This window comes from Archocentrus centrarchus, chromosome 1 (genome assembly GCF_007364275.1).
Source record: "Archocentrus centrarchus isolate MPI-CPG fArcCen1 chromosome 1, fArcCen1, whole genome shotgun sequence".
NCBI classification, from domain to species: domain Eukaryota; kingdom Metazoa; phylum Chordata; class Actinopteri; order Cichliformes; family Cichlidae; genus Archocentrus; species Archocentrus centrarchus.
Window position 1 is genome coordinate 14,494,829 of NC_044346.1, and position 27,043 is coordinate 14,521,871.

Below are 27,043 nucleotides of genomic sequence, written 5' to 3' on the forward strand. Positions count from 1 at the left end.
AACAAACTTTATTATATCGCTTGTTTTTAAGTCTACAGTGTAAAACAAGTTTTGGCCTTTCCTGAAAAGTTCAGCTCATTTATAGCATTAATAATTTATACAATGACATTTATGAGGATGTTCCAGCACACAGGCACTGCTGCAGTTGTGATCAGATTGGCGTTTGTTGTGATTATTTAAATTTCATTCTGTACACAATGGCTTGTCTCTGCATGTCATAGTCATAAGGCACGGACCAACTTTTAGTGGATTTTCAGGGCACCGCAGGCCTGTGGCAGTCGGGATAGACAAACACTTGGATTATTCCACCTGACATGCTGGTCTGAACAATCTATGAGAAACGTGCAGCATCGTGGGAGGCGGCAGTACTAACCACACTGCAACCATGCCACCCACATCACAAAGTCAAATGAAACTACTACACAAACACACACACACACACACACACACACACACACACACACACACACACACACACACACACACACACAGACTCTAGTCAGTGACTTCCAGAAGACTTTCCTGGAAGGTTGTTACAGTGCTGTCACAATGTCATAAAAACAAAAAAAAAAAAGAAAAAAAAAAGGGGGGGGGGAAAGCCATGATTTTATGCATTTCCATGCAATTTACTGGAAAATGCAATTACGCTTAACACTGGTGCAGTTGGCATTCAGATGCTCTTGTAATTGTGCGTCTCTAATTGAAGGTCTACTTCCAAATATACACACACACGCAGACAGAGGAGCGTTTACATCACTTCAGAGGACATTACATTGACTTGTATTCATTTCCCACTTGGCTAAATGCTTACCTTAAACCAAGTGTAATGATGGGATTTGCTGTTTGTCCCCAAACTTAAACACGGTACAAATATTTACGTCCCTACATGAGTAATACACACACACACACACACACACACACACACACACACACACACACACACACACAGAGCAGTTGTCTGAAAAGTCCCCAACAATACATGATGCATAGTTTCTTAGCATGGGTGGCCTGTAATTAAACAGAGACACACAAAGACAAACATGCTGAGACAGTGGTCATGAAAGAGACAGAAATATTGCAAGTAATGAAACAAATTTATTGACTCTTCCAGTAGAGGCTTGATATTCATGGAATAAAACTGCTTTTCTGGGAGTTTTACTGAGCAAAACAGACAGCGGGAGAGAAAACAAAACCAAAACAAGGAGGCAACATGTGAAAGTGCAGACAAAACAAAAAAATGTTCAAAAATACAAAAAGAATGTAAAGAGTATAATAGTTTTATTGCAAACAGGATTTCTCAAAGCATAAAAGAATTGAATGGCAAAAATCTGCATTTTATTAAAAAACAAAATTTGAGGAAGTCAGCAGCTGACGCCCTTTTCTCAGTCACGATTAAAATCTGAATGCTCAACTTTTTCCCATAACAGTCATTTAACACGTTTTGCTCAATGTAATAAGATGATGAGGCGCAGTCACTGAAATATTAATGTCCTCAATGCGACTCTGCATGGCACATCTGATTCTGCTGCAGAGTACACAGCAGGGGACAAACTAAGCTGTACTTTGTGTTTGCCCTCCGCTTCATTTCATGTTCAGCTACCAGTCTTAAATGTGCAACACTACACTAACCAAACTAGGCTTTTGCAAAACCAGACTGCACAGCACATATTCTAATAGTGAATATATCTAAACACTATCCCTTTTCTTAAAATTCATTTGAAAACACAAGATGAGCAATACTTAAAACTGTTTGAAATGCCCTTTTAGTGCCATGCCCCACACTAAACCCTACACTAAATGCTCAAACAGCCCTAATTTTGTCCTCATATTATTCTTCAGTACTTGTAATAGTGGATTCTATGTTGATGTTATTATAACTTTAAACCGTTCTCGTTTATTAATCCAAGAAAGAACATTTTGACAACCCGGCACACTTCTTTACATATCTGGAGATGAAAATTTTCCTGCTGTTTACATTTAATGAGCACATTTCATGCCAACCTGACAACAGTCAGACAGAAAACAGCAGCCAACTGCAATTTCGGCGACCTGGAATGTCCCAAAATTATTGTGACTACATGTGTATATCTGGATTTCCGAGGGAATAGTTAGATGCAAACTAGTTATGAGTCAGAATAGTAGAAAGATGAAGAAAAAAAAGTTGTGGGAGCAAGATCAAAGAGGATACTTGCATCAATATGAGTGTGATGGTCTAATTATTACAGTTGGTCACAGAGATCAAGTATCTTCCAGTTGCATCACGCTCACCTTGTTTACTCCTCTCCCAGTCTGTAAATGTGCCCAGAGAACAAACTCATTTAACAACCAGCCCAACCTCAAAGGTCTCAGATCAGTTTGTGTTTCACTCAAAACTTCAAACAGTTTGACTAAAACACAAACCAGTCTGGGACCAGCCAGTCCCTGTTCTTGCTACTTAAATCAAAATGCTGGGGTATGGACAGCCTCGGGGCTGAGCACAGTGAAGCCTAGGAGACGGAGGATATAGGGTTATGGGGAGAGCCCATCTGAGTCAGCACCTTATCCAACCACTGCAGGGGACCATGCAGATGAATCTCAATCCAGCAGGGTGTGCTGGTCACATCTTGGCGGTGGTACTCTGCTCCCCAGCCCTGAAAACACAGGATTTCTTTTCTTAGCTTGGATTTGTTAGTATTTTCCTTATCCTTTGAAATCACTAAGTATTTTTGAACTGTTTCAATATACATGTTTTTCAACTTTAAAAATCCTTTTTCATCTTAAAAAATATTTAAGTGCCTTGTTTTTAAATCTCCCATGCAGAGTTTTAAAACCACAGCGCTGCTAAACTTTGGATTAACTGGCGTAATATGATCTGCCGTTATCTGTCAAAGACACCACCAACTGAAATAAAAATGACAGATTATTAGTAATCACTAATAGGTGTTTATCATAGTTTTATGAGAATTAAATTTATACATAAAATCATATAGTATCAGCATAAAAGCCTAAATAGAGATGCAGGTACATTAGTTTCGTGGTTAACTGGAATTATATTAACCTGCAACAAAAAAATGTAAACAAAATATTGTGGCTGCTTAGTGGGTAATTCAACTGCTAATTAATCAGATTTTTTTGTTTTACCAGTATCACCAACAGTAACCATATAAACATTTTTTAAAGGTGAAAACTGATTTAAAGGTGCTAAACACCTGTAGTTCAAAAACACTTAATACTAATGTTTATTTCTTTAGAAGGAAAGTTCAAACCAGACTACCTTAACAAAGCTCATGCGGATGGTGCACATCTTGGTGAGCTCATAAACTGCCTCAAAGCCGTGGTTGACGGACTGGGCCAGCAGCTCAGCAAACTCCTGGTTGTTGAAAATCTTTAGGCTGCAGCCACTGGGAATCTTGCACACGGTGGTGGGATGGAAGCCGTGGTGGTAGTTACAGTTACGACTCTGGACGAAGATACTGCTGTCACTCAGACATTCTGCATACACCTCCCCTCCAACGTAATACAGATGGACGCCTGAGAGAGGGTAAGAGAGTATGAGGAGATGGCCCCCTGAATTTACAGTGTGGATGTGTCACCTTTATCGAAAGAAGCCAAACATTGGTGTGGTCAACCTGAAATCAATGCTCAATAAGGTTTAGTCAATTTGTTGATCTGTTTCACTCAAGATCCCAGTCCCTGCTGACAACATGAACTGACTTAGTCTGATTAGCTGACAATTGGTTCATTACAGTCACTGACAGGTTTCCCATGTTGTACCTTTGCCGATGTGCCGCCGGGTGTTCTCAATAGTAGAGTTGCGGTTGACGTTGGAGAGCAGGCCGAGGCAGAATCGGTTGCGGTTGTTGGAGGGATCTGTGAAGCCATCGACAAGCACACTGGTGGAGGAAGCCTGGAAGGCCTCTCCAACACGATTGTTGAGCTCATAGTAAACAATAGAGCACCAGTGCTTGGGCTCCTCATAGGCCACAGGCTGCACATCTGCACAGGAAACAGGTTAAGTCACTGTAGTGAGCAGAGTATACACATATTCAAGGCACATTTTAGGCACTGATGACAGGAAACCAAATATTTAATCAAATTCCTCTGCACTCTTCTTTTATTCAAGGTATCCCATGTTGCCCATAACCATAATTCAAATAAATATGTGCATTTCTATACATTTATTCTGACCAAAAATCAATGCAGATGCATTCTAAAGCATCAAAACCATCTGTGGTCTGCATGCCAGCATTTATTGAGCAGGCAAACAGTCAATAGATGGGGCATGAGCATGCTTGCTGTGCCTGGTATCACAGGGTGAGCCGGTGCCAGCTGGCCTCACCCTCTCTCTGTAAGAGGAATAAATCATGTTTATCTAAGCACATACTTCTCCCAAACTTCCTCTGCAGCGTGGCACTGGCTAGCAGGTGTGTTTTGTCTGTCCCCTTCCCAGAACTGGCCTACAATAGAAACCTGCTCCCGTGTACAGGATGCAGCTTGTGGAAGAGAACTGAAAAACTCCCCAAACTCCCACTGCCAGCAAAACTTTCAACAGCTCAGCTGTCAGCATGCATGGGCAGAATCGCTCAGCTTTAAGTGCACAATGACGCAAAAGTAAAAATATTTGGTGGGGGTGGAAAGCAAAAGTTTGGGAGAAAGTCTAAAACTGCAAAGTAGAAGTGCAGTCTCTCCCTAATTTATCTTTGAACAGTAAAAGAAAGAAAGAAAGAAAAGAATATTGTTTGTTTAGGTAGTCATCAAAATCAAGCTCAGTCTCAGAAGATCACCTGATCTCATGTCCAGCCCACATCAGCTGATACCTTACACATCCAACTGAAAAACATTGCATAGGGCGCACTATTTACATTTCTTTAGCCTGCCTGTGCAAGCCACTTCACAACCCGCTTTCTTTTTCATGAAATGTCATATCAACTGTCACTGATTTCCCGTTTTATATACACCAACTTGGTGCCTCCAAATTTCCATGTATACACATTAAGGGTAGAGAGGTCCCAGCACAGAGACATACCAAATATAAATAACTACAGATGGAAGTAACTTGCCTTTCAACCACTGAATTCTGGTATAATCCAATTTGAGAATAACTGCTAATTATGCTGGGTCAGTAACACACAGCCAACAGCTTAATTTGATTAGGCCAGTGAAAGGTTACATTTCTTTATAAAATGCTGAATAGCTTATGTTCTGCACCTTCAAGGTTTGTTTAAAAGCTCTCATTTACCATAAAACATCTTTTCAGCAATAATCACAGTTCTTTGGATTACTGATAGAAATTAATACCACAAAAGCTACAGAATCTGAAGGCTCAATACATGTTCACTGTGTAGTCTTGTGAGTTTATGAATGCAGTGCTCAGATGCTGTCTGTCTAGTACAATAAAGTCCAAAACACAAATTCAAGATAGCAGCAATTACTGCACCGCATTTTAGACTTAAAAGTTGGAGGTAATTAGTAGGCCTTATCGTTAACGAGTTTTAAGTCATTACCAGCAGCAAAGATGACATAAGCCCCAGCTTTTATAGACCCCATAAAATGACTGAGGCCTGGCTTAATTTGCTGAGGCTTTGAGCTTCCCTTGGGCTTGCACTCACAGACAAAGCCCACTGTGAACTAGCATGCCTTGACCACACACCGTTTAAACTGACAGGATATAGAATAGTGACCCCACTGAAGTTTTCCTTTATCTTTGTGTATTTGCATTTGACCACAAGCACACCAAAAAAAAAAGAAAAAAGAAAGCAATGACCAGCCACGCTTCCTAAAAATCTTTGCACCAGCACACCTGCAGATCAAGGCAAGCAGGTGCAGCCAACTTGATGTGATATCACAAGAAACAAGTGAGTGCAACGGTGTGTGTGTGTGTGTGTGTGTGTTTTTTAAAGTGAGATAGCAACTGCCATGGTTACCTGCCCGGTTATTACTCTCCAGGGGCAAAGGTGGAGCCATGAGGTTGGTGTCCATTGGCTGGGGGCAATCCTGACTCATCTGCTCCTCTGGGGGCATGTAGGCAGGAGGGGGGGTCTCTGCATGAGGAAGGAATCACAGCAAAGTAAAGTGAGTTTTTGTGGAGTAAAAGGGAAAAACTAAAAAAATAGCAGTTAAAGGTTCTCACCTGGCATCTGGAATGGACTGCCAGGGTCAGAGCTGGATGGTGAATGAGGGAAGGTAACACTGCTGCCACTTCCAGGTGAGTTTGGATAACTGTTTCCAGGTGAATGGGGGAAAGGCAAGGTATTGGCCTGACCAAAGGATTCTGGGAAGGTGGCATTCTGGGGCATGTGTGGCTCATTCTGCTGTAAGGGGTTGCGAAAGCGGGGCAACATTGTATGCTTGGCATTAAACTCGCTGTTCCTCGGTACCAAGACAGGCGGCAGCACTGTGTATATATATAGAGAGAGAGATTATACTGAGTAAAGTAAAACTGGATTCCACCAATGAGTCAAAAAAAACTCCTTACAAATTGCACGTTTTTCCACAGCTAGTCCATCATGTGCTACACCTATAAAGAAGGTAACCTTGGGTTACTAAAGACCTCATAGTTTCATATCACCCCAATAGAGCACTTTGCTCTAAGACTGCAGACCTTCTTGTGGTTCCTAGGGTATTTAAATGTAGAATGGGAGGCAGAGCCTTCAGTTTTGAAGCCCCTCTTCTGTGGAACCAGTTCCCAGTTTGGATTCTGGAGACAGACACACTGTCTCTCTACTTTTAATATTAGGTTTAAAACTTTCCTTTTTGATCAAGCTTATAGTTAGGGCTGGATCAGGAGACCCTGAACCCACCCTCAGTTACACTGCAATAGGCCTAGGCTGCTGGGGCTTCCCCCTTTTCACTCTCTCTGTGTTTATGCCCCACGCTGCATTTAATCATTAGTTATTATCAGGATTGGTACACATTTTCCAGGATCAAATTGGTCCATTTTCAAGATTTTCCAGCACATTAAGGGGTCATTCACAATTATCAACATTTTCCAAAGTGTACAAAGAATAATCTTTTTCAAAAGTGTGCAAAGAAAATGTTGATCTTTTTTCATGACATTTTATTTTCTCCTGGTTCTTTGGTATTTTAATGTAATAGGAAGTATTAAAAAGACACCCTGGCGTTGAAAAATTCTGGAAATCTTGGTATCAAATACACTCTTTCCTATCTATAAAAACATTGTACTGCATTGCATGTACACAAAATGTACATGCCACCACACCGTACACAGTGGCAGTGGAGCAATTTGTCATCTGAATAGCCGGTCTTGTGCCAAAAAGTGATTTCCAGTATTTGTCCAAAAAAATTATTGCTGGTATTTATATTGTTGTAAATGACTTGTTGACCTATAATCTGTCAAGTATATCTCAAACATTATCTCTCATGAATGACATTAACTCATTTTGAGTCATAAAGAACATTCCTGCCAAGTGGTAGAACCTGCAATTAGGTCACATGGCTGCCCCTCCCTTGCTACTTTCTCACCGCCAAGGTTCCGGAGCCGGAGCAAGTTCCCGTGCCGATCCCAATGAACCGGCGAAACGCTTAAGAACGGGCCCGCATTCCCACCGCGTTTCTGTGAACTGCTCCTTTACGTATGAGCGTGGGCGGGTCTGGACACGGAAGCCGAAGGTCACAAACGTGGGAGAACACGCTCTCCTTTCTTGTGCTGCAAATACGTTTTATGGTCCAAACCAAACTACTGCAGCATCAGTGTGCAGCACAGAGGTAAACACAGACAGCGATTAGAGCAAGACGACAAGTACGCACTTTGTGTCCTTTTATCTGTGATATGAACCGATACAAAGCAGCAAGTTCAGCCTTAGAGCCCAACCTAATTCACAGCCGTGAAAATCGCTTCGCTTTTCGTGTAATACACATGTAATATGGTAGAAAACTTGATGTTGAGTCGGCAGAGTCACGCCCCTCTGCCGCTTTTGGCACGGGTTCGTGGTTCCAGACCAGCTAGTTTGCGGGGCCGGAATTGAACCCGTTTTTCGGCCGAGCACCGAGTGCTTCGGCGGTGGAAAACCCGCCTAACGGTTCAATTCACGGCTCCGGCTCCGGAACCCTGTTGGTGGGAAAGAGGCTCCTGAGCCTGGTTCTGCCAGAGGTTTCTTCCTGTTAAAAGTTTCCCTTCCCACATTGCCTAGTTCTTGCTCATAGGGGGTTGTTGTGATTGATGGTGTTTTCTCTTTACCTTACAATATAAAGTGCCTTAAGGCAACAGTTTGTTGTGATTTGGTGCTTTATAAATAAAATAGAATTTAATTGAAATTAAAATGATACACTCATTTAAACCATGAGATGTAAAATCTGTCAACCATTAGAAATTATGTGGTACTCTTTGTATCACCCTTCCTTTTAGCACAGGTTATCATAGGTGTGACAAAATGACTGGATAAGTCAAAACTGTTCTCTCGTGTAGGTACATTTTAGGTAAAATAAATAAATAAAATTGTGACTGGGCCACATTTACTAACAGTACATAAACACAAATGTATGCATAGATTGAGCCTACACAAATCAATTCAGAAATGCCTCTGATCAAGCGTACAAATGAATGAAGACCTGGCTGTCTTCGGAAATTTTAACAAAAGTTTCTAAAATGACTGCAACATTACTGTCTTTTGGTCATTATTTACAATTTTCTAAAACACCATAAGCCACAAAATGCTCAGAATTACAATAAAATAAATGATTCAATAAACAAACATGTACAGTACCAGTCAAAGGTTTGAACACACTTACCCGTTAATATGAATGGTTGAGTGTGTCCAAACTTTTGACTGGTATTGTAAATACAAAATACTTAGTGGAATGGTGTAGGTGTCATCCTTTGAATTTGAACACATTCCTTATTTCATCCTATCATAAATGATCTCATCTTTCATTTTAATTACTTCTATCATTGTTGGATTATTGTTTTCCTCACTAAGTCTAATTTCTTTGCAGTATCCCACCGATACTGGATACCCCCCCCCCCCCCCCCCCCCCCCCCCACTGCAGTATATTTTTCATCTCGGGCTGACAGATCATGTGCTACTTGTCCTTCACCTCTTTTCTTTGTAGTCTTTGATGTCCAAACTTTTTTTTTTTTTTTTTTTTTTTTTAAACACATGATCCACATTGAGTGTCTCAGGAGAAATAATGTACAGAAATGGCAGTGTTTCATTTATTTCATTTTAAAACAGTTGTCACTCTTGTCAAAACACTTTGGAAAGTGGCACATTTTCTGGCTTCCTCTTTGTACATAATTGTTTCAGTTTCTTCAGTCAGACTTTTGCCTGCTTTCTTGCCTTCGGGGTGCAGGCTTCTCTCTTAAATCACCACCAGTTTCTCCATTTCGCCTGGAGGTAAATGTTTCTTTACATAGAGAAATGAGGCGTGGCACTTTGCAAATTTAATACAGATTGCACAGGCCTGCTGGTTCACAATGAATCTGATTTACTGGTGTACTCATGGTGGTAAGAACACAAATAGGTTGGTGTGCATGTTTCATAAATCCAATGGTAATTTTCTGTAAGCACTTTATTTTTGCACAGGGTAAAAACATTTCCACACACATAAGGAAATGAGGGCCAATGTCTCCCGAGCTACACAGAATGCAAAACTGGCTTTTCATCACATCAACGTTATTAGGGCCAAGGTTGCTAAAGGATGATTTTTTTTTTTTCCCTGTTTGCTTTTAACATTTAGTTTAAAAGGTAAAGTTAGTGTAAAACATCACAGTAGGCTAGTAACATACATTAGTTAGGAGTTCACACCCCAACTCTGCTTGAATCTGCTACTTGTTTATTTTCATGGTGAGGAAAAGAAAATTTGGGGTCCATGTTTTCCATAGCAGAGCTCACTCTGGGCACTGAAGGTCCATTCAAAATAACGTAACCAAATTATTGTGTTTATTTTGTAAATTTTTTTACATGACATGTTTATGTTGAAATTAGGGGTGGGACTTTAACGCGTTAATTTCGATTAATTAATTACGGGGAAATTAACGCGTTAAAAATTTTAACGCATTTTAATTGCACTTTGTACCGTGGAACGTTTCTCAGTGCGCGAGTTCCCGGCATACAGATTATATCGACGCACAATGTCCAAATTAGGGGCCGCATCCTGCGAAGGACCCGGCCCATGTCTTTCGCAGCCCACGAACACCACAAAGGCCGGAAGTGAGCGGCTAGCCTTCATATCAGCTGCCGTCACCTCTGCGTAGCTCATGTCGCCTAGCAACCGTGAGTGCGATGCACAGCTGTGTGAAAGCAGCTGTTAAACGGAGAACGAACTTTTTCTCCTTTTTGTGGTTTAATTTTAAGTCTTTAATTCAAAATAAGCTGTTAAAACAAGCATAACACATTTCAACATCAAGGAATACAGCTGAGAGAATGATTAATTTCCAACTATAACAAGTGAGACATTAATGTTGAATAAAACTATCCAGTTATGATGCTTAACTTTAATTTCAGGAGTTTGCTTATCACAGGAGCACTTCCACCCTTCACTGGTCTGTGTAGTAGACTGGTGGGAAAATAAACAAAATTTTGAAGTTTAAGCTTATGTATATTGATTCATTCATCAACTAAACTTAAATTAATATTTCTCATGTCAAATATTGAAATGCGATTAAAATGCGATTAATTTCGATTAATTAATTACAAAGCTTGTAATTAATTCGATTAATTTTTTTAATCGAGTCCCACCCCTAATATATATATATATATATATATATATATATATATATATATATATATATATATATATATATATATATATATTAGGGGTGGGACTTTAACGCGTTAATTTCGATTAATTAATTATGGGGAAATTAAGGCGTTAAAAATTTTAACGCATTTTAATCGCACGTTGCACTGTGGAACGTTTCTCAGTGCACGAGTTCCAGGCATACAGATTATATCGACGCACAATGTCCAAATTAGGGGCCGCATCCTGCGAAGGACCCGCCCACGTCTTTCGTAGCCCACGAAGACCACAAAGGCCGGAAGTGAGCAGCTAGCCTTCATATCAGCTGCCGTCACCTCTGCGTAGCTCATGTCGCCTAGCAACCGTGAGTGCGAAGCACAGCTGTGTAAAAGCAGCTGTTAAACGGAGAACGAACTTTTTCTCCTTTTTGTGGTTTAATTTTAAGTCTTTAATTCAAAATAAGCTGTTAAAACAAGCATAACACATTTCAACATCAAGGAATACAGCTGAGAGAATGATTAATTTCCAACTATAACAAGTGAGACATTAATGTTGAATAAAACTATCCAGTTATGATGCTTAACTTTAATTTTAGGAGTTTGCTTATCACAGGAGCACTTCCACCCTTCATTGGTCTGTGTAGTAGACTGGTGGGAAAATAAACAAAATTTTGAAGTTTAAGCTTATGTATATTGATTAATTCATCAACTAAACTTAAATTAATATTTATCATGTCAAATATTGAAATGTGATTAAAATGCGATTAATTTCGATTAATTAATTACAAAGCTTGTAATTAATTCGATTAATTTTTTTTAATCGAGTCCCACCCCTAGTTGAAATATATTTACAAGTTGTATTTTTGTTGGTCCACCCTCTTGTGGATGTGATGCACAAGATCAGATTTTCAGTGGTTCAAACTTGTTTGTTTGTTTTCGGTTTTTAGATCATGGACATCAAATTCTTTATTTGTGTAATTTCTTTTCTCTCACCCACTGGGACTGCAATCCATCTTTGTAATAAATTAATTACTTTAAGCACTCTATACATCATATGATGTTCTATACATGTAGAAAAAGACATCTGAATTCAATAAGTAAGATATTTGATTCTAGCACAGCAAAGAAATCTGTTTCTGGCCCTTTCCACGATTCAACATTCTGAGCACAGATGTCGCTGCATTTTTCAAATGTCAGCTTCCAGGCAGTAGGTCTTAGCCAGCAGTATTTGGCCCAGACTCTCAGGTTTCTGCACTCTGAGGCAGCCGTTAATGTGGAATTCATCACTTGGGGTAAATATCCTGGCTGGAAACTGTTCAGGTGCAGTAGAAACCACAGAGATACGCTCCACTTGTGTCTATAAATAATATGCAGATAAATAAAGCTGGTGGTGAAATGTTAGATGGGGCTCACGCTGCTGTCTGTATTCCTGCAGGTAGCCTATATGTGCTGCAATAGGCTAACGCATCAATAAATAAATGTTTATTTTACAGGCTATTTGTGGAGCAGTCAGACAGCTGTGCTTTTATGTAGAATGTTGAAGGGCTATTAACAGGATGCGTTTGTGTAGGTGGGTGGTGTTAACAGAGGAAAAATAGGGTGTGTGTGCAGAAGATGCCTGTGTGTGGTGGTGGTGGAGTAGTGTGGATAGACAGGTGCTGTGGGGTTGAATCACCGCAGCCCTGTCTTCCATCCGCTGCTAAAACAAAATGTGTGTAAGGCAGCCAACAACTCTTTCCTCCTATTGTGAGAGGGTGAGCGTCTTCCTGTTCCAGCTATCCTCAGAGAAACTGCCTGCAGTCGTGTGTGTGTGTGTCCTAATTTTTGTAACATACATGCAAGTGTGAGTGTGTCTGCCTGTGTGTGTATACATGTGTTCAAAAAAAGAAAGGCCTCCAGTACTGAGCATGCCCAAAACAAAGCCCTTATTCTCCCCCAGATGGAATTTCCTGCTACATACACACACCCCTACCAACACACACACTTAGCACCCTGCACACAGTTGTTTTTATCTTGTCAGCTGACCATTTTGTGTTTAGTGAAAGGCCAGCTTGCATTTGATTTGTTTTATTTTCGTAGGTAGAATCCCAAAGCAGGGAACAAACCTGCCAAAGGAAATAACTCAAGCTGGGTCAGTACAAAAACTTTTATAAAGAGATTAACCTGAGCTTATTTTTTATGTGACATGATTATTTTTTTTTCCTTTGTAACATGTCATTTTAATTGTTTTTTGATTATAGGATTAGATCTAATAATTTATAACTTCACAAAAAACTAAATAAAATAATGATCTCTCCTGCTAAAGTGAAATTTCTTGCATCATTCAAGTAAAAGGTGTGGATGTTTTGGTTGGTAACAAAAATCTGCCAGACAACAGGATAACAAACAAGATAAAAAAATTAAATCTACAGAACTGGTTATACACTGCTCAAAAAAAATAAAGGGAACACTTAAACAACACAATATAACTCCAAGTAAATCAAACCTCTGTGAAATCAAACTGTCCACTTAGGAAGCAACACTGATTGACAATCAATTTCACATGCTGTTGTGCAAATGGAATAGACAACAGGTGGAAATTATTGGCAATTAGCAAGACACTCAATGTGTGTCTTGAGAAAGCATAGGTACTGAGAAGTGGTCTGTGGTCCCCACCTGCAGAACCACTTCTCAGTACCTATGCTTTCTGGCTGATGTTTTGGTCACTTTTGAATGTTGGTGGTGCTTTCACACTCGTGGTAGCATGAGACGGACTCTACAACTCACACAAGTGGTTCAGGTAGTGCAGCTCATCCATGATGGCACATCAATGCGAGCTGTGGCAAGAAGGTTTGCTGTCAGCGTAGTGTCCAGAGGCTGGAGGCGCTACCAGGAGACAGGCCAGTACACCAGGAGACATGGAGGAGACCGTAGGAGGGCAACAACCCAGCAGCAGGACCGCTACCTCTGCATTTGTGCAAGGAGGAACAGGAGGAGCACTGCCAGAGCCCTGCAAAATGACCTCCAGCAGGCCACAAATGTGCATGTGTCTGCACAAACGGTTAGAAACTGACTCCATGAGGATGGTATGAGGGCCCGATGTCCACAGATGGGGGTTGTGCTCTCAGCCCAACACCGTGCAGGACGCTTGGCATTTGCCAGAGAACACCAGGATTGGCAAATTCGCCACTGGCGCCCTGTGCTCTTCACAGATGAAAGCAGGTTCACACTGAGCACATGTGACAGACGTGACAGAGTCTGGAGACGCCGAGGAGAGCGATCTGCTGCCTGCAACATCCTTCAGCATGACCGGTTTGGCAGTGGGTCAGTAATGGTGTGGGGTGGCATTTCTTTGGAGGGCCGCACAGCCCTCCATGTACTCGCCAGAGGTAGCATGACTGCCATTAGGTACCAAGATGAGATCCTCAGACCCCTTGTGAGACCATATGCTGGTGCGGTTGACCCTGGGTTCCTCCTAATGCAGAACAATGTTAGACCTCATGTGGCTGGAGTGTGTCAGCAGTTCCTGCAAGATGAAGGCATTGAAGTTATGGACTGGCCCGCCCGTTCCCCAGACCTGAATCCGATTGAGCACATATGGGACATCATGTCCCACTCCATCCACCAACGTCATGTTGCACCACAGCCTGTCCAGGAGTTGGCGGATGCTTTAATCCAGGTTTGGGAGGAGATCCCTCAGGAGACCATCCGCCACCTCATCAGGAGCATGCCCAGGCGTTGTAGGGAGATCATACAGGCACGTGGAGGCCACACACAATACTGAGCCTCATTTTGACTTGTTTTAAGGACATTACATCAAAGTTGGATCAGCCTGTAGTGTGTTTTTCCACTTTAATTTTGTGTGTGACTCCAAATCCAGGCCTCCATTGGTTAATAAATTTGATTTCCATTGATGATTTTTGTGTGATTTTTGTTGTCAGTACATTCAACTTTGTACAGAACAAAGTATTCAATGAGAATATTTCATTCATTCAGATCTAGGATGTGTTATTTGAGTGTTCCCTTTATTTTTTTGAGCAGTGTAGTAAAGGAAAATACAGAAACTTTAGGATCCTAAAAGTTTTTATTTTGTCATGGTTTTCCTTTAAACATGAGAAGGCGAAGCAAACCAAACCAGGAAATCCCAGCATATGGTGTTAATCCAAACTACTAGACCAGCAGTGATGGCATAGTTACCTTGAAAAAGTAATCCAATTACTGATTACTCCTTTAAAAAGTAACTTAGCTACTTTACTGACTACTTAATTTTAGAAGTAACTAAGTTAGATTACAAGTTGCATTATTAGTTACATTCAACAGTTGCCGGTGTTGTGTCAAAAAGTGATCGTCTGCCATAAAGTGATTCTGTGTGCTTTTATATGTAATGTCTTTGCTTATATTGGTAAACAGAGTGTAGTCAGCATGATTTATAAAGGGCTTATATATATAAAATGAATAAATAACTTGTTTTTCAAGAATCTTTATGAGTCTGTGTTATTGCAAATACATTATAATCAAACCAGTGCTTTTTGGCAACTTAAAATATCTTTTTAGAACTGTGATGTTAGATTTTTTGTGATTTCTGCAGCCCTCTAAGACAGATTTCTGTTTAAAAAGACAATTTTTTATGTCAATGACAGGTTTTACCTTGATTAAAAACAAATATATAAAAGTCACTTTGCCAAAAACTGATTACAGCTTCTACCTTGTGATAGAAATGCTGTTTCTCACTCAAAATGACTTGATATCATTCATGAGAGATATGTTTGACATATGTTTCACAGATTATAGGTCAACAATTCATTTACAGCCGTTTAAATACAGGCAATAATTTTTTGGCAAATACCGAAAATCACTTTTTGGCAGACGATCAATTTTTGGCACAACACCGGCAGCACCACCTGCCATCTCAACATAAAAATGACAACCACAAGACGAGGGCGAGTCAACCGTGTTTAAGGGCAGCATTTCCTCTACTACATACTGTCCAACCAACTTCTTCAACTCTGCCCCACTTACTGGTTTTGCACCAAAGTCCAGCTTTTGTTGTTTGGGTGCTGGGGGGCCTCCTGAATTAGCCGCAGCTCTCTGCTTCGCACCACCTGGTGGGACTTGCTCTGTAAGCTTGATCGTGCCGTGCTGCAACTCCAAATGTTTCTTCAAATTTGACGTAGTGTTTTTGAAGCTACATAGCACTTTGTCGCCAGCACAGAGTGTACAACAAACCTTGATGTTGTCATCTTTAGCTGACAAACTCAAAACAGTGCCTGTATTTCCAGCTAGAAAACGTGCATCTCTCTCCTCCCTCCACTGTTTACGTTTGTGTCGCTGTGCTATTATTGTCCTCATGCTGAAAACGGAACGCAACATCGGCCAGACCTCACTCCCTGAGACGCAAGAAGAAAGCATAAATATATCTTTTTACTAAGGAAAATGACAAAAATAGTAACACAGTGATTTGGATAAGTAGCTTTAATCTGATTACTGGACTGCAAATAGTAACGCGCTAGATTACTCGTTACCAAAAAAAAAAGTATTCAGATTAGAGTAACGCGTTACTAAGTCACTGTAGACCATGATTCCCTAAATTTAAAAATGTGTCCATTCACATCTTTGCCCCCCCCCCCCCCCTAAAAAAAAAACATTAAAAAAAATATATGAATTTCATTATAACACTGTGAATGAGTCTGCATGGCTTATACAAATATTAAGGTCAGTGTGAATGCATGCAGCCCCAGTTACCTCGGGATATCGCTCACCTGGACTGTCCACTCGTTTGTAGTGGTAGGGGTTGATGCACACATCCTTCTGTTTGGAGCCAAAAGGGTACTCGCAGCATTCCAGCGCCTTCAACTCGTGGTGGGACTGCAGGTCAGGCCAGCGCCACACCCGACAATAGATGACGTGTGGCAGGCCTTTTCTGTGAGACACCTGCAGCCGTCCATCCAGCGAGCGAGGGATTGTCACACAGTTACTGGGTTGGCCCGGGCAGCTGAGAGCCCGCTCCAGCTCCTCCATAGCACCCTTCTTCTTTTTCAGTTTCTTAACAAGAGCATCCACTGCCTTTTCTGCCCATTTCTCTTCCTCGTCTCCCTGCTTCCAACCCAGGAGCCGTTTCACTGCTGGGCTGGTGAAGGAGAAGAGCGAAGTGACATTCATGTTGTCCAAGCCGCCCTCCTCCTCTCTCCAAAAAGAAGTGTAACTAGTGGTAGGACACGTCCAGTCTTTGAACACAAAGGTTAAAATATTGTTGTTTTCTTAGGTGATAATCCTTGGCTTCCAAGATGCGAGATAAGATCACTAGAAGAAAAGAAAAAGGAACCTGCGTAAGTTCAAGTCCTTCACTAAAAGATATGCATCTCACTGCCTCTCTCTCACAAGCTGCAGCACATGAACTACATAACATGAACATGAGTCCCCTTTCATTTCTTTCACTACACTAACAGAGCTGCTGGTATAATCCGTGATGAAGCAAGCGATGATTTCACCCATACAGCTGGTCTGGTCATATCACTCATGGCTTCTGGGAAAAGGGCAGGAGAGTCACAGAGGACACCCACACTCTGAACATCAGCCCTAACCAGACATTCTGATTGCTTCCTGCCCGTATGTCTTGTCACATTACCACCAATTACTGATGTCATTTGCAACAAAAGACGTCACGTGCTGCCTGCATAACCCACAGAAAGAGGCTGCCGTGGGATATGGCATAAAAGAATATCTATATATTTAAGAAGTAAAAGCCAGCGGGCTCTGATAGATTTGCCTGAGATATAAATAAAAATCAGATTTTTAAATTACTGCCAGTTAATTTCCTGATTAGATAGATCGATTAAAAAAAAACTTCACCAATCTTGTGTGAAAGTCAAATTTAGTCAAGAACTTTACCAAAAGTGTGCAACTCTGACACAAACAGCTGCATCATGCAATGTAGATGCATTTTAAAAAATTATGTTTTGTTTGTATTTTGTGTGTTTTGTTGCTTTTCTGTGTTATTTATATGTTTTATATAGATGGCCATTTTTATGCACTATCCTTTTTAAACAAACAAATGTTTTGGACTGTGGAAGTGCAATATGACAACATATTGATACATTTCACATCGATGTGATCAAAGATTTTAGAATTGCTTTCTCTGGATTAAAACTAATTTTGTCTTGTTTCTCAGTTTAATTTTCTGAGAAGATGAAATGTATTGAATCACAAAACCTCATAGTATATGCACAACAGTAGTGCAAATATTTAAAAAAAAACTCTCTTACATGAACACACAACTCATTAGGTAATAGTATGCTTGATAACACTGCATATGAGATTAAAAAGGCTGTATTTCAGAGGAAGGAAACTGCTAATGAGCAACCAGCTGAGGCAAACGATCAAAAAAAGCTTCAAACCACCAACCAAACACACACTGGTTTTGGGCAGGAACCTGGCAATGTCTAGGACAATAAAAAGGAAGTGCATGCAAACACCAGGATAAATGTGCCTATTCAATGGGGTCCCATAGGAGCAATTCAGTAGCCAGAAGGTACACGCATTCTGGCTTTTAAAAGGGAAAACAAGAGCACATTGAGCACTCCTCGTTCCAGCTTCTTTTCAAGTTATGCCTGAATGCGATTAGACAGATAAAACAGAGTTATGGTTGAGGTTTGGCTGCAGATGAATGTTCAGATGCAATCCCTGAATTAAATAAACAGCGTGTCAGGAATCCACCAGCGTTTATCTGTAACCGATCATGAGTGAGTGTGCATCACTCTTTGACAGTAAAGCCTGCAGTATATTGGATTTCCTGCGAGCAGGAACAAATACATCATTAAGGCTGCTCTGTAGTTATTCCTGGCCCTTCAGATTATGGGATGAATAGTGATTTCTATCTTTGTCAGCTACTGCCTGTATAAGCTACCTCATACTGGCATCTGGGCAGGGAAGTTTGATGCGAACAGGTGCTATTTACAACGTGTGTGTGTGTGTGTGTGTGTGTGTGTGTGTTGTGGAGGCCCTGGACACTTACTACTGCCAACCACACTGACTGGAAAGCTGCAAGTTGCAACTATAAATAGCTTAAATATAATTGGCTCATCTAAAAAGTGAGATGGAACTACAACCATTCAAAGGAGGTGACATATGGGTAGAAAAACTACATCTTAATAGTGACAGGAGCGTCGCCACCTTAACAGAAACAGGAAACAAGCTGTGGAGTTTTATCTTCTTATGTGTCATCGCTTGAATGGCAGTGACATCACTCTTGCTGAGACTTGCAGATTTTTCCACAGGTGCAGGATGGGGGGGGGGGGGGGGGGGGGGGGGGGGCTGTTTCCTGAAGTGACCATCGCTGACTTTTATCTTCTTTTTCTGGCTCTCTCACCATGAACATCTTTCCATTGTAGTGCAACTGTTGGGTCTGAAAATCTTTAGGCGTGGCCTCGCTTATCACTGTAGTTGCTGGACTTCTATCATGTTGTCTTAAAAGCTGTTATAGTCAACTTAAAACTAAAACTAGGTGTGAAAAACACTTTTAATTACAATTAATTACAATCTGACTAAATTAATTGATATTGTGTACTTACAATACCTTAGTTTTAATCTTTGTCAACCTGGTTAACTTTGTTAACACAACAGGAATCAGGAGGCTTTGGTGTATAAGGTGTTTGTAAATGGTATTTATAAGTAATGGTATATTGCAATACCTATTCTATATTTCTTAAACTTTTCCCCTGACAAATACCACCCACATTATAACTGAGGAAGTTCCTGCTTTACTAGTTGTAAAAAGGCAAAAAACAAACAAACAAACAAAAAAAAAAACTGGTCGTTTAATCTACAAGGCAGGAAACACTGCAAGAATTCAAAACTGAGTATAATTTAATGCATGTTGTTAGCCAAATATTGTATGTGTATTTAAGAGCTATAAAAACTAAGATCTATGAAACCATTGATCACATTTCTTGATAATCAAATTGTGTTTAATGTAGATGAAATGTGCACCACTTTGCAAATCTTTCCACACACACACACAAGGTTAGATTAGTCTGCTGAGTGTGGCTAATGTTAGCAGGACTAGCCTCAGTAGCCCTCCTCCTTTGCATGCAAGCATCCACCCGCCTATGCTAAATGTGGTTACTCATGCCTTTGACTTCATGGTTACATGTTAGTTTACTCTGACATGGCTGACATACAACTGCACAGTTTGTACATTAAAGTACTGCAGAACCACGCTGGTTCAAACATCTGTCATCTGCTTACTTTACACCCTGCTCATTTACAACTTCCTGTCACAGAGAGGGGGCGCAACAGTCTGTCAGAGCTACTGCTGCTAGAGGTAGGTGGCACCATAACATCTTTGAACCAACAGGTAACAATCATTGTGCAATAAATAAATAAATTTTTTTTAAATTCATTAAACTAAGTATTTCTGGTGCTGATTAGCAAGGACACCAATATTTCAATGTATAATCAACAAATTACACAGATCCCTAATTAAAACAATTAAAAACACTAAAAATAACACTGAAACTGAACATTTTCAAACCAAAAAAGTAAACTGAAAGAAGCAAATTCACTCTGCAGACTAAATGAAACAAAATTTAAAATATTCAAATTGAAATTAAAAAGACAATAAAAATGTAAATTAACTCCAATTCAAAACAAAACTAGGACTTCAACTAACAAATTCTTGATACCACTAATAAGATTTATTTACATTTACTTATTCAAATAACTGTTTTGCTTACAAAATGAGATGAAGTGACATCCTCAATTGCCCTGTTTTTTCATAATGCAGACCTACTGTACCCTACATTAACGAGTGGCTTATTGAAGGTAAACATAATTACATTATCCTGGGAAAACATATAAACTTTGATTTGTATATAATCAAACCACTAACACAAGCTAGATAAAAAGAAAGCATTGTTTTGTTTTTAAAAACATAAATGTGAATCGAACATCGACACTTGTCTTTGGTAGTTCGTTTATTTCAGACCTTGAAGCTATGACACATTTCTCTTGGTCCCAAAAAAGTACAACAAGTCATCCTCTGTTGTTAGTGGCTGGCTGCTGCTGTTGTTGTTTCTGCATAAACTCATCAGTTCGCTTGAGTATCAGTATAAATTAGAAATCTTTAAGAGCTGACGTACACTATATCTCCATGGTGGCCTTGTCAGTGTCTGATGCAAAGCTGACTCAGCACATTTTCAAACAAAAAAACAAAACAAAACATGTACTCGAGAGCTGAGGGTGCAGCATAAAAACAGCACACACCGTTCAAAAGGCAAACATCAACATCATCTTATTTCTGTCAGGGTCACCACCCAGACTATAAGAAGTCATTCTGATCCACATCCAGCCACAGAGCTTCTTTGATGGCCTCTCAATAACAACCAGCACTATCAGCACACGTTCAGGACTAGCTGCACAAAGACCAACTTTAATCCATTTCAGATGGAAGACTCCAGGAAGCTTTGCACAGCAACATCTGGAGCAGACCTAACAATCCTGTGCTGTCATTCAGCTACAGCTGGAGGCCATGTCTCTTAGATATTTCCAGCCCTGACAGTCAATAACATCTGTCTGCTAGCCTGACCACATGCTTATTTAAAGGCCCTGATATGGCACTGTGTTTCTTCTTTGGACAATGCTAGTTTGGAGTTTTCTGTGAGGCAGTCAAAATAAAAAGGCGCCAATATGCCCCTCTTCCTATATCTATGTACAGGCTAGGATGCCTGCATGACCTAACAGCCTTTCTGTGAACCAACTTTCCAAACACATCTCAAAAATATTTACCTCTTGCAACAACAGCATGGCTGGCATTGTTTCTGTCTTGTGTGTGGTTTTGCATGGTCCTTGAAATCCCCACTGTACCAGAAACTACAACGTAGGTTGTGTTGAGTAATTTGGTTGGTATGTGTGTGACCGTCTGTGGATAAATTAAACTTTACAGGTATGTCACTGATATAATGAAGAGCTTGTCCAAGAACTCACTCTGTTTCTGTTTCTCAATTCAAATGCGCCTTCAGCCCCCCCCCCCCCCCCCCCCCCCCCAAAAAAACAAACAAAAACAAAACAAAAAAACAAGAGGACCCCTTTTCCACACTGGGAGTTAAAACAAGCCAAATTCTTCCAGCTCTAATAAAATGCTCAGTGTGCCATGCTTTTCTAGGTCTTACAATAAAGAGTAAAATCCTGGTAACCAGTGGACTTAACAGTAGGGCTGACATAATCGATGATTTTGACTACAAAAATTAGTCAACGTGGAATTTTAATGTCAATGCATCATATTCTAAAACCATGCACGTGATTTCGTAACTGCAACAGTCAGAATTTTTAGCTGGAACGCCTCCTCAAGTCAAACTTCCTAAAATTGAAGAGGTCCCACTAACCCTGACTTTGCAATTCAACATGTCAGCAATGAGTGCAAACAGCAGTAAAACTTCAGAACTTATATCTACTACCACTTTTGTGTAAATAAGCCATACTTAGATAACCCAGCAGCTCTATTTGTGAATATGCCGCAGCTCCATAAAAACCATTCCCTATAGCCAGTCCGAGCAATGCTCTCTCACTATTGTGTTAGTGGTAGCTTGTTATGGCAATCAGTTAGCCCACCGGACAGAAACCGAGGCTAATAGGAGCACATAGTGGGATCATGCGACACTGACAGGCGAAAGCTTTGACCCACCTGGTGCGAGCTGTTAGCCACTACACTAGCCCCATGGATCATTTTGCACTGATCCAGTGTCTGTTAATCAATTTAGGCCTGGGCTGTGTAGGATGAGGAGGCAGTAATGATGCTCTCTGGACCCTCCCTGGGGATGGAGCATTATAAAGAAGCTACATTATTTATCAGCAAGGTCCTGGATAGGGCCTCCATTAACCCCCGCTCAATGGAGTCACTGGCTATAAACCGAGGAGTGCAGGAAAGAAGAGAGTGATAGATAAAGCGAGAGGAAGAAAGGGGGAATGATGCAGAGACAGAAGGAAAGAAAGTAAGTGAGAGTGATGGTGAAGCCAGAGATCTAAGACAGGCTGAGTGTTTGGGAGGAGGAGAGATGGAGAACACTCACGTATCTGGTCTCTTCAGCCAGTACTTCAACATCAAGAGCCTTCAAGGGGCATTACTGTATGAATCGTGACACTACAAGGATGCACTACAGGCTGTTTTACAAATACTAATTCTAACAATAGAGCTCAAGAAAATAGTTCAAAAAAATAGTTTTTAAAACAGGCGACCAGCTGTCATTTTTAACACGTCCTTTTGAGAAATCAACATTAGTATTCACAACATCTTTTAAATACTTGAGAAAATCCTTTATCCTTGTCCGTTTTAAATCAAAAGTCCCAAACAATCTCTGGTTCCAGTTTCTCAAACAGACAGATTTCCTAAATTTCTCTGTTTTGTATAATTGCAAAGTGAATATCTGTGATTTTGATTGTTGGCCGAACTACAAAAAAAGCTGTCAATTTTCACTAGATTGTGTCAGTTTAGAGGCTAACTCATTTACTGGTGTTAGTTTTTGTTGAAAGCTCTTTCTTGAAAACCTTATCATTTACATAACAAAAATTATTTTAAAGATGTTTTAGACTGTTATGTTAGTTAAGTTAAAGTTTCTCTCCAGCTAATAGAGGCTAAGTTACTTTCTCTTCATGCTGGAAATGGAAAGTAAAACTCCTGCTGTCTCTCTCTCCACCTCCTCTGAACAGGAGTAGTAGAAAAAGCTACACCTACATTATGCACTGTATGCCGCTGGGCCTAACAACTACAAACTACCTAAATTGATCAGTGATTACACATACATGCACTGATGATGGCAAATTGGGCCAGACAATTAATGTAAGTGTTTGGCTTTTCACATCTGTTAGCACTTATCAATAAAAGCCCATTTTGGAAGAGGATAAATTTGATTTACTTTTTGTTTTTTTGTTAAAGAATTCAAAGGGAAAAAAACAAAAACAAACAAAACCCGAGCAGGACATTTTATATTTTTCTCTTGTGATCACACTTGCAAAGGCAGTATATCTTTGGGATTTATTTACTGCACTTCCTTGATATTTATTGGCTAACATATGAAGCAATGTAACTGCTGCAATATACCATTACCTAAAGGATGAGCTGCTTCAGTTTGTTTTTCCAGGCTCCCTAATAAGTACTTCAGTTGGCTGTAAAAAAGTATTAAGGAGGGATGTGCAATTATTCAAATTTTAAATTAAAATTTTGACCTTCAACAATACTTAAATCAAGACAACCAAGATAATGCAATGATTGTGCTGCACTCACAGTTTGGCTTTCAGACCCACCCGCTTTACTTTTGTTGTTCACTAAAAGACCAAATTTGCTCCCTTAAATGCTGTGGCAGCTTTAGTTCAGGTCACATTTTTTTCAGATTTCAGCTGATGACAACTAAAGTTCAAGGATATCCACCGTTAAAATGACATGCTTTTTAAATTAACTACTGGCAACTGGAGAAATAACTGACTAATTTTTGCCATAACTGAGCAGCCTTCAGTATTAGGCTGAACAGCTAGACCTAGAACCAATCAATTCAACAGTGTAATAGCGAAGCCTGAAGTAACCACAGTCACATATGAGGTGCTGGTCTTGCTGACTAGACATGGCATTGACCCGAGGGGCTCCTAAAACTCACCAACACATCCACAGCTCAGCATCCTTCCAAGTCTGATATAGAAAACACCAGAAAACTACACAAGATGATTCAGTATGGTTCAGACTCTGAAGAGGCTGAACTGGCATCAGATTCTTTATGTCCCAGATATGCCAGTTGCACCACTACAGACATAACTAGCAAACACATGGGTTTTCAAACTGCTATTTCAAACATGCTCAGCACTCAGCTTTGGGTTTGTGTTGTGTTAGGGTGGACGCTCACCCCAACACATAGCAGGCATGTTATCCTGACCATACAGCGACACGGGGCATGTGTTTAATCTAATGATTACTTTCTTTGTCTGTTTACCCTATGAAATCAATATGATTGTCTAAACCTGTTAACTAAAGAGTGGATACTGGTTTGACTTTCTCTCATATAGGAAATCTGCAATGTATTCAGACCTTGCAGTTGAATAGTTAGCAGCTGCTATAGTAGATGGATGGATGGATAATATAAAATGTCATTCTTTGTGTTCGCGGAGGCAGAAATTAGGCTCATAGAGGCCTCTGATATTGACTTCTGCATTCACATTCAAAAGACTCCCAGCTCATTTTAAAGCTACAGGAAAAAAAAAAAAAACAACGCTGGTTTAAACAGAAGTTAAAGCACAACATACAGAGAATGCAATCACGGACAAGGACAAATTCTTGTCCTTTGAGTAATCTGATATGTCATCTTCAATAATGTCAAGAGACCTAGCTCTAGTTGTAGGTCTCTGCCTCTCTCTGCAATCCTCCCTCACATGCACTCTTACACAAACAAAGTTCATCAACACATGGGGACATATGTCCCCTGCAGCACACAAGTGCACCAGCTGAATAGCCACTTTAAGTCTGCATACATCAATAAACACCACAACAATACTATGAATATATTTTTGTTAAAAAGTTAAAAATGACAATTTTTAATACTTCATTATTGATTACAGACTGATAAATGGTTTAGTGGCATCTAAATATGGTCATTTTAGAAGTATGTGACACTATAAATTAGAGAATTATGTGACCAACTTAATCATCAGTTTTGATAATTGCTTTTTATCAAGGGAAAAGCTTGCTAAATGCTCAGTTTCTTGCTTATCAAAATGCAAAGCTTTGCTGCTTTTCTCTTTAATGTCACATAAACTAATTTCTAGACAGAACAAGCTATAAAAAAAAAAAAAAACAGGCGACGGGTGGCCATTTTTTTCACGTTTTGTTTTACAAAGTAAACAATTCATTGATGAAGCAATATAAAAACGTATGACACAGGAAGGCCATTTATCCACATCATGCATGTTCACAAACCAAAAAGAAAAAAAAAACCCAAAAAACAAAACAAAAACCCGGTAGTTTAAAAATAGCAGAATAATTATTCCCAGCTGAAAATTGATTACATGGTTTAAAAAAAAAAGGAGAGCTCGTTCTGGTGAACGCTTTAAGGGTAATTAATGGAGTTTAGTTTTAGTGACGAAAATCTTCACTCCTGCAATTTCTGGTGAAACTTTTGCTGCAAAATTCATTAAGTTAGTCCACTCCTCCCCCCTAATTTTTTATAAGACATTTACAACTTTGCGGCTAAATTTCCCACTACCGTCTGATAACGTGTGCGCAAAACGAGGAAAAAAAAAAAGTTTGAAGCTGCCAACTGACAGTGATGAGCTGATAACCGCTGGGATCTACTTCCTTAAAAACAAAGCCATGCGCACCGTGACGAGCGAAAAGAGAGAACAGTCAAAGGTAGCTTTTATTCGTTGTGTTATGAAGGTGGGGGGAAACTTTAACTTACCTTTTCTTTCTCTGCAGCTTTCCGTTTCTCTGTGTTGGTGACTCCTCCTGCGTGCGCTCTCCGCCTGACTTTGGGTCTGCTCGGCCTGGCGTCAGTGAGTCGCGGAGCCGTCTCACACTCTCCCGAGCGCCAGTATCACGCCGCCGCGAGATGCTGCCCCACCGGCAACAAGAGGACCTACTTTTTTTTTTTCACTTCTAACCTCATCATTCACTGCGTCTAAGTGGACTGTGCAATATCGAAACACTGCGGTTTTCTCACAAATTTCGAAGAGATTCTCAGCAGTGGAGGGTTTCAGTGCAGAGGTGTGAGTCTTCTTTATAGGTGCAAACGTGTCTGTTAAGTGAGGTGAAAATGTCGTTTTGGCAGTTGAGGAGAAAAGAGGCTCCCAAGATTAAAGGAAATGACTGTTTTCTGCATGCTTTGCAAAAAAAAAAAAAAAAATTGGAATAAGTTAATCTTTTCCACTCTATATTTCGTCTCCCCAAATACAACAGGCATCACTTTAAATCATAATGATCCCCTCTCCAAACACGTTTTCAGTCCTCCATATATCCATCCATACATCCATCCATTTTCTTCCGCTTATCCTTCTCAGGGTCGCTGGAGCTCATTTTTGTTCAAATCACTATTATTTATGAGTAGGTTCTTTTTTCTTTTTTTTAAGTAACACACATCTCTGTGGTTTATCTGTGAACTCTTGAACTTAAATCCTGCCTCTCAGCCCCCTTTTGCTTTGATTGTGACATGATAAGTACAGTTCTGCCAGGAGAACAAAAGTGTCCAAGAGCACGGTAAGCACAGGAACATGCTTATACATGTCACCGTCCCAACTCCTCAGACCTGATGCATGCTTTCCCCACCGAAGGACTAACCCCTTCTCCCAGTTTTTTGAAGCCACACATTAATATTGCACGATGATACATGAAAACATTGCCTTCGTGCAGGACAGCAGCT

The 27,043-nt window shown here is 40.2% G+C and overlaps 1 protein-coding gene across 1 annotated transcript; it reads right to left on the reverse strand.

Annotated features, from left to right (window-relative positions):
• Positions 1–1,117: 1,117 nt before the first annotated feature.
• smad1 (SMAD family member 1) lies at positions 1,118–26,215 on the reverse strand. Its single transcript, XM_030737530.1, has 7 exons — positions 26,087–26,215; positions 16,415–16,955; positions 6,110–6,373; positions 5,904–6,020; positions 3,754–3,975; positions 3,254–3,510; positions 1,118–2,630 (listed from the first exon to the last, which is right to left on the reverse strand). Exons 2-7 carry the CDS (start codon positions 16,812–16,814, stop codon positions 2,487–2,489), a joined length of 1,404 nt encoding a protein of 467 aa, XP_030593390.1. The 5' UTR covers positions 16,815–16,955; positions 26,087–26,215; the 3' UTR covers positions 1,118–2,486.
• Positions 26,216–27,043: the final 828 nt, after the last annotated feature.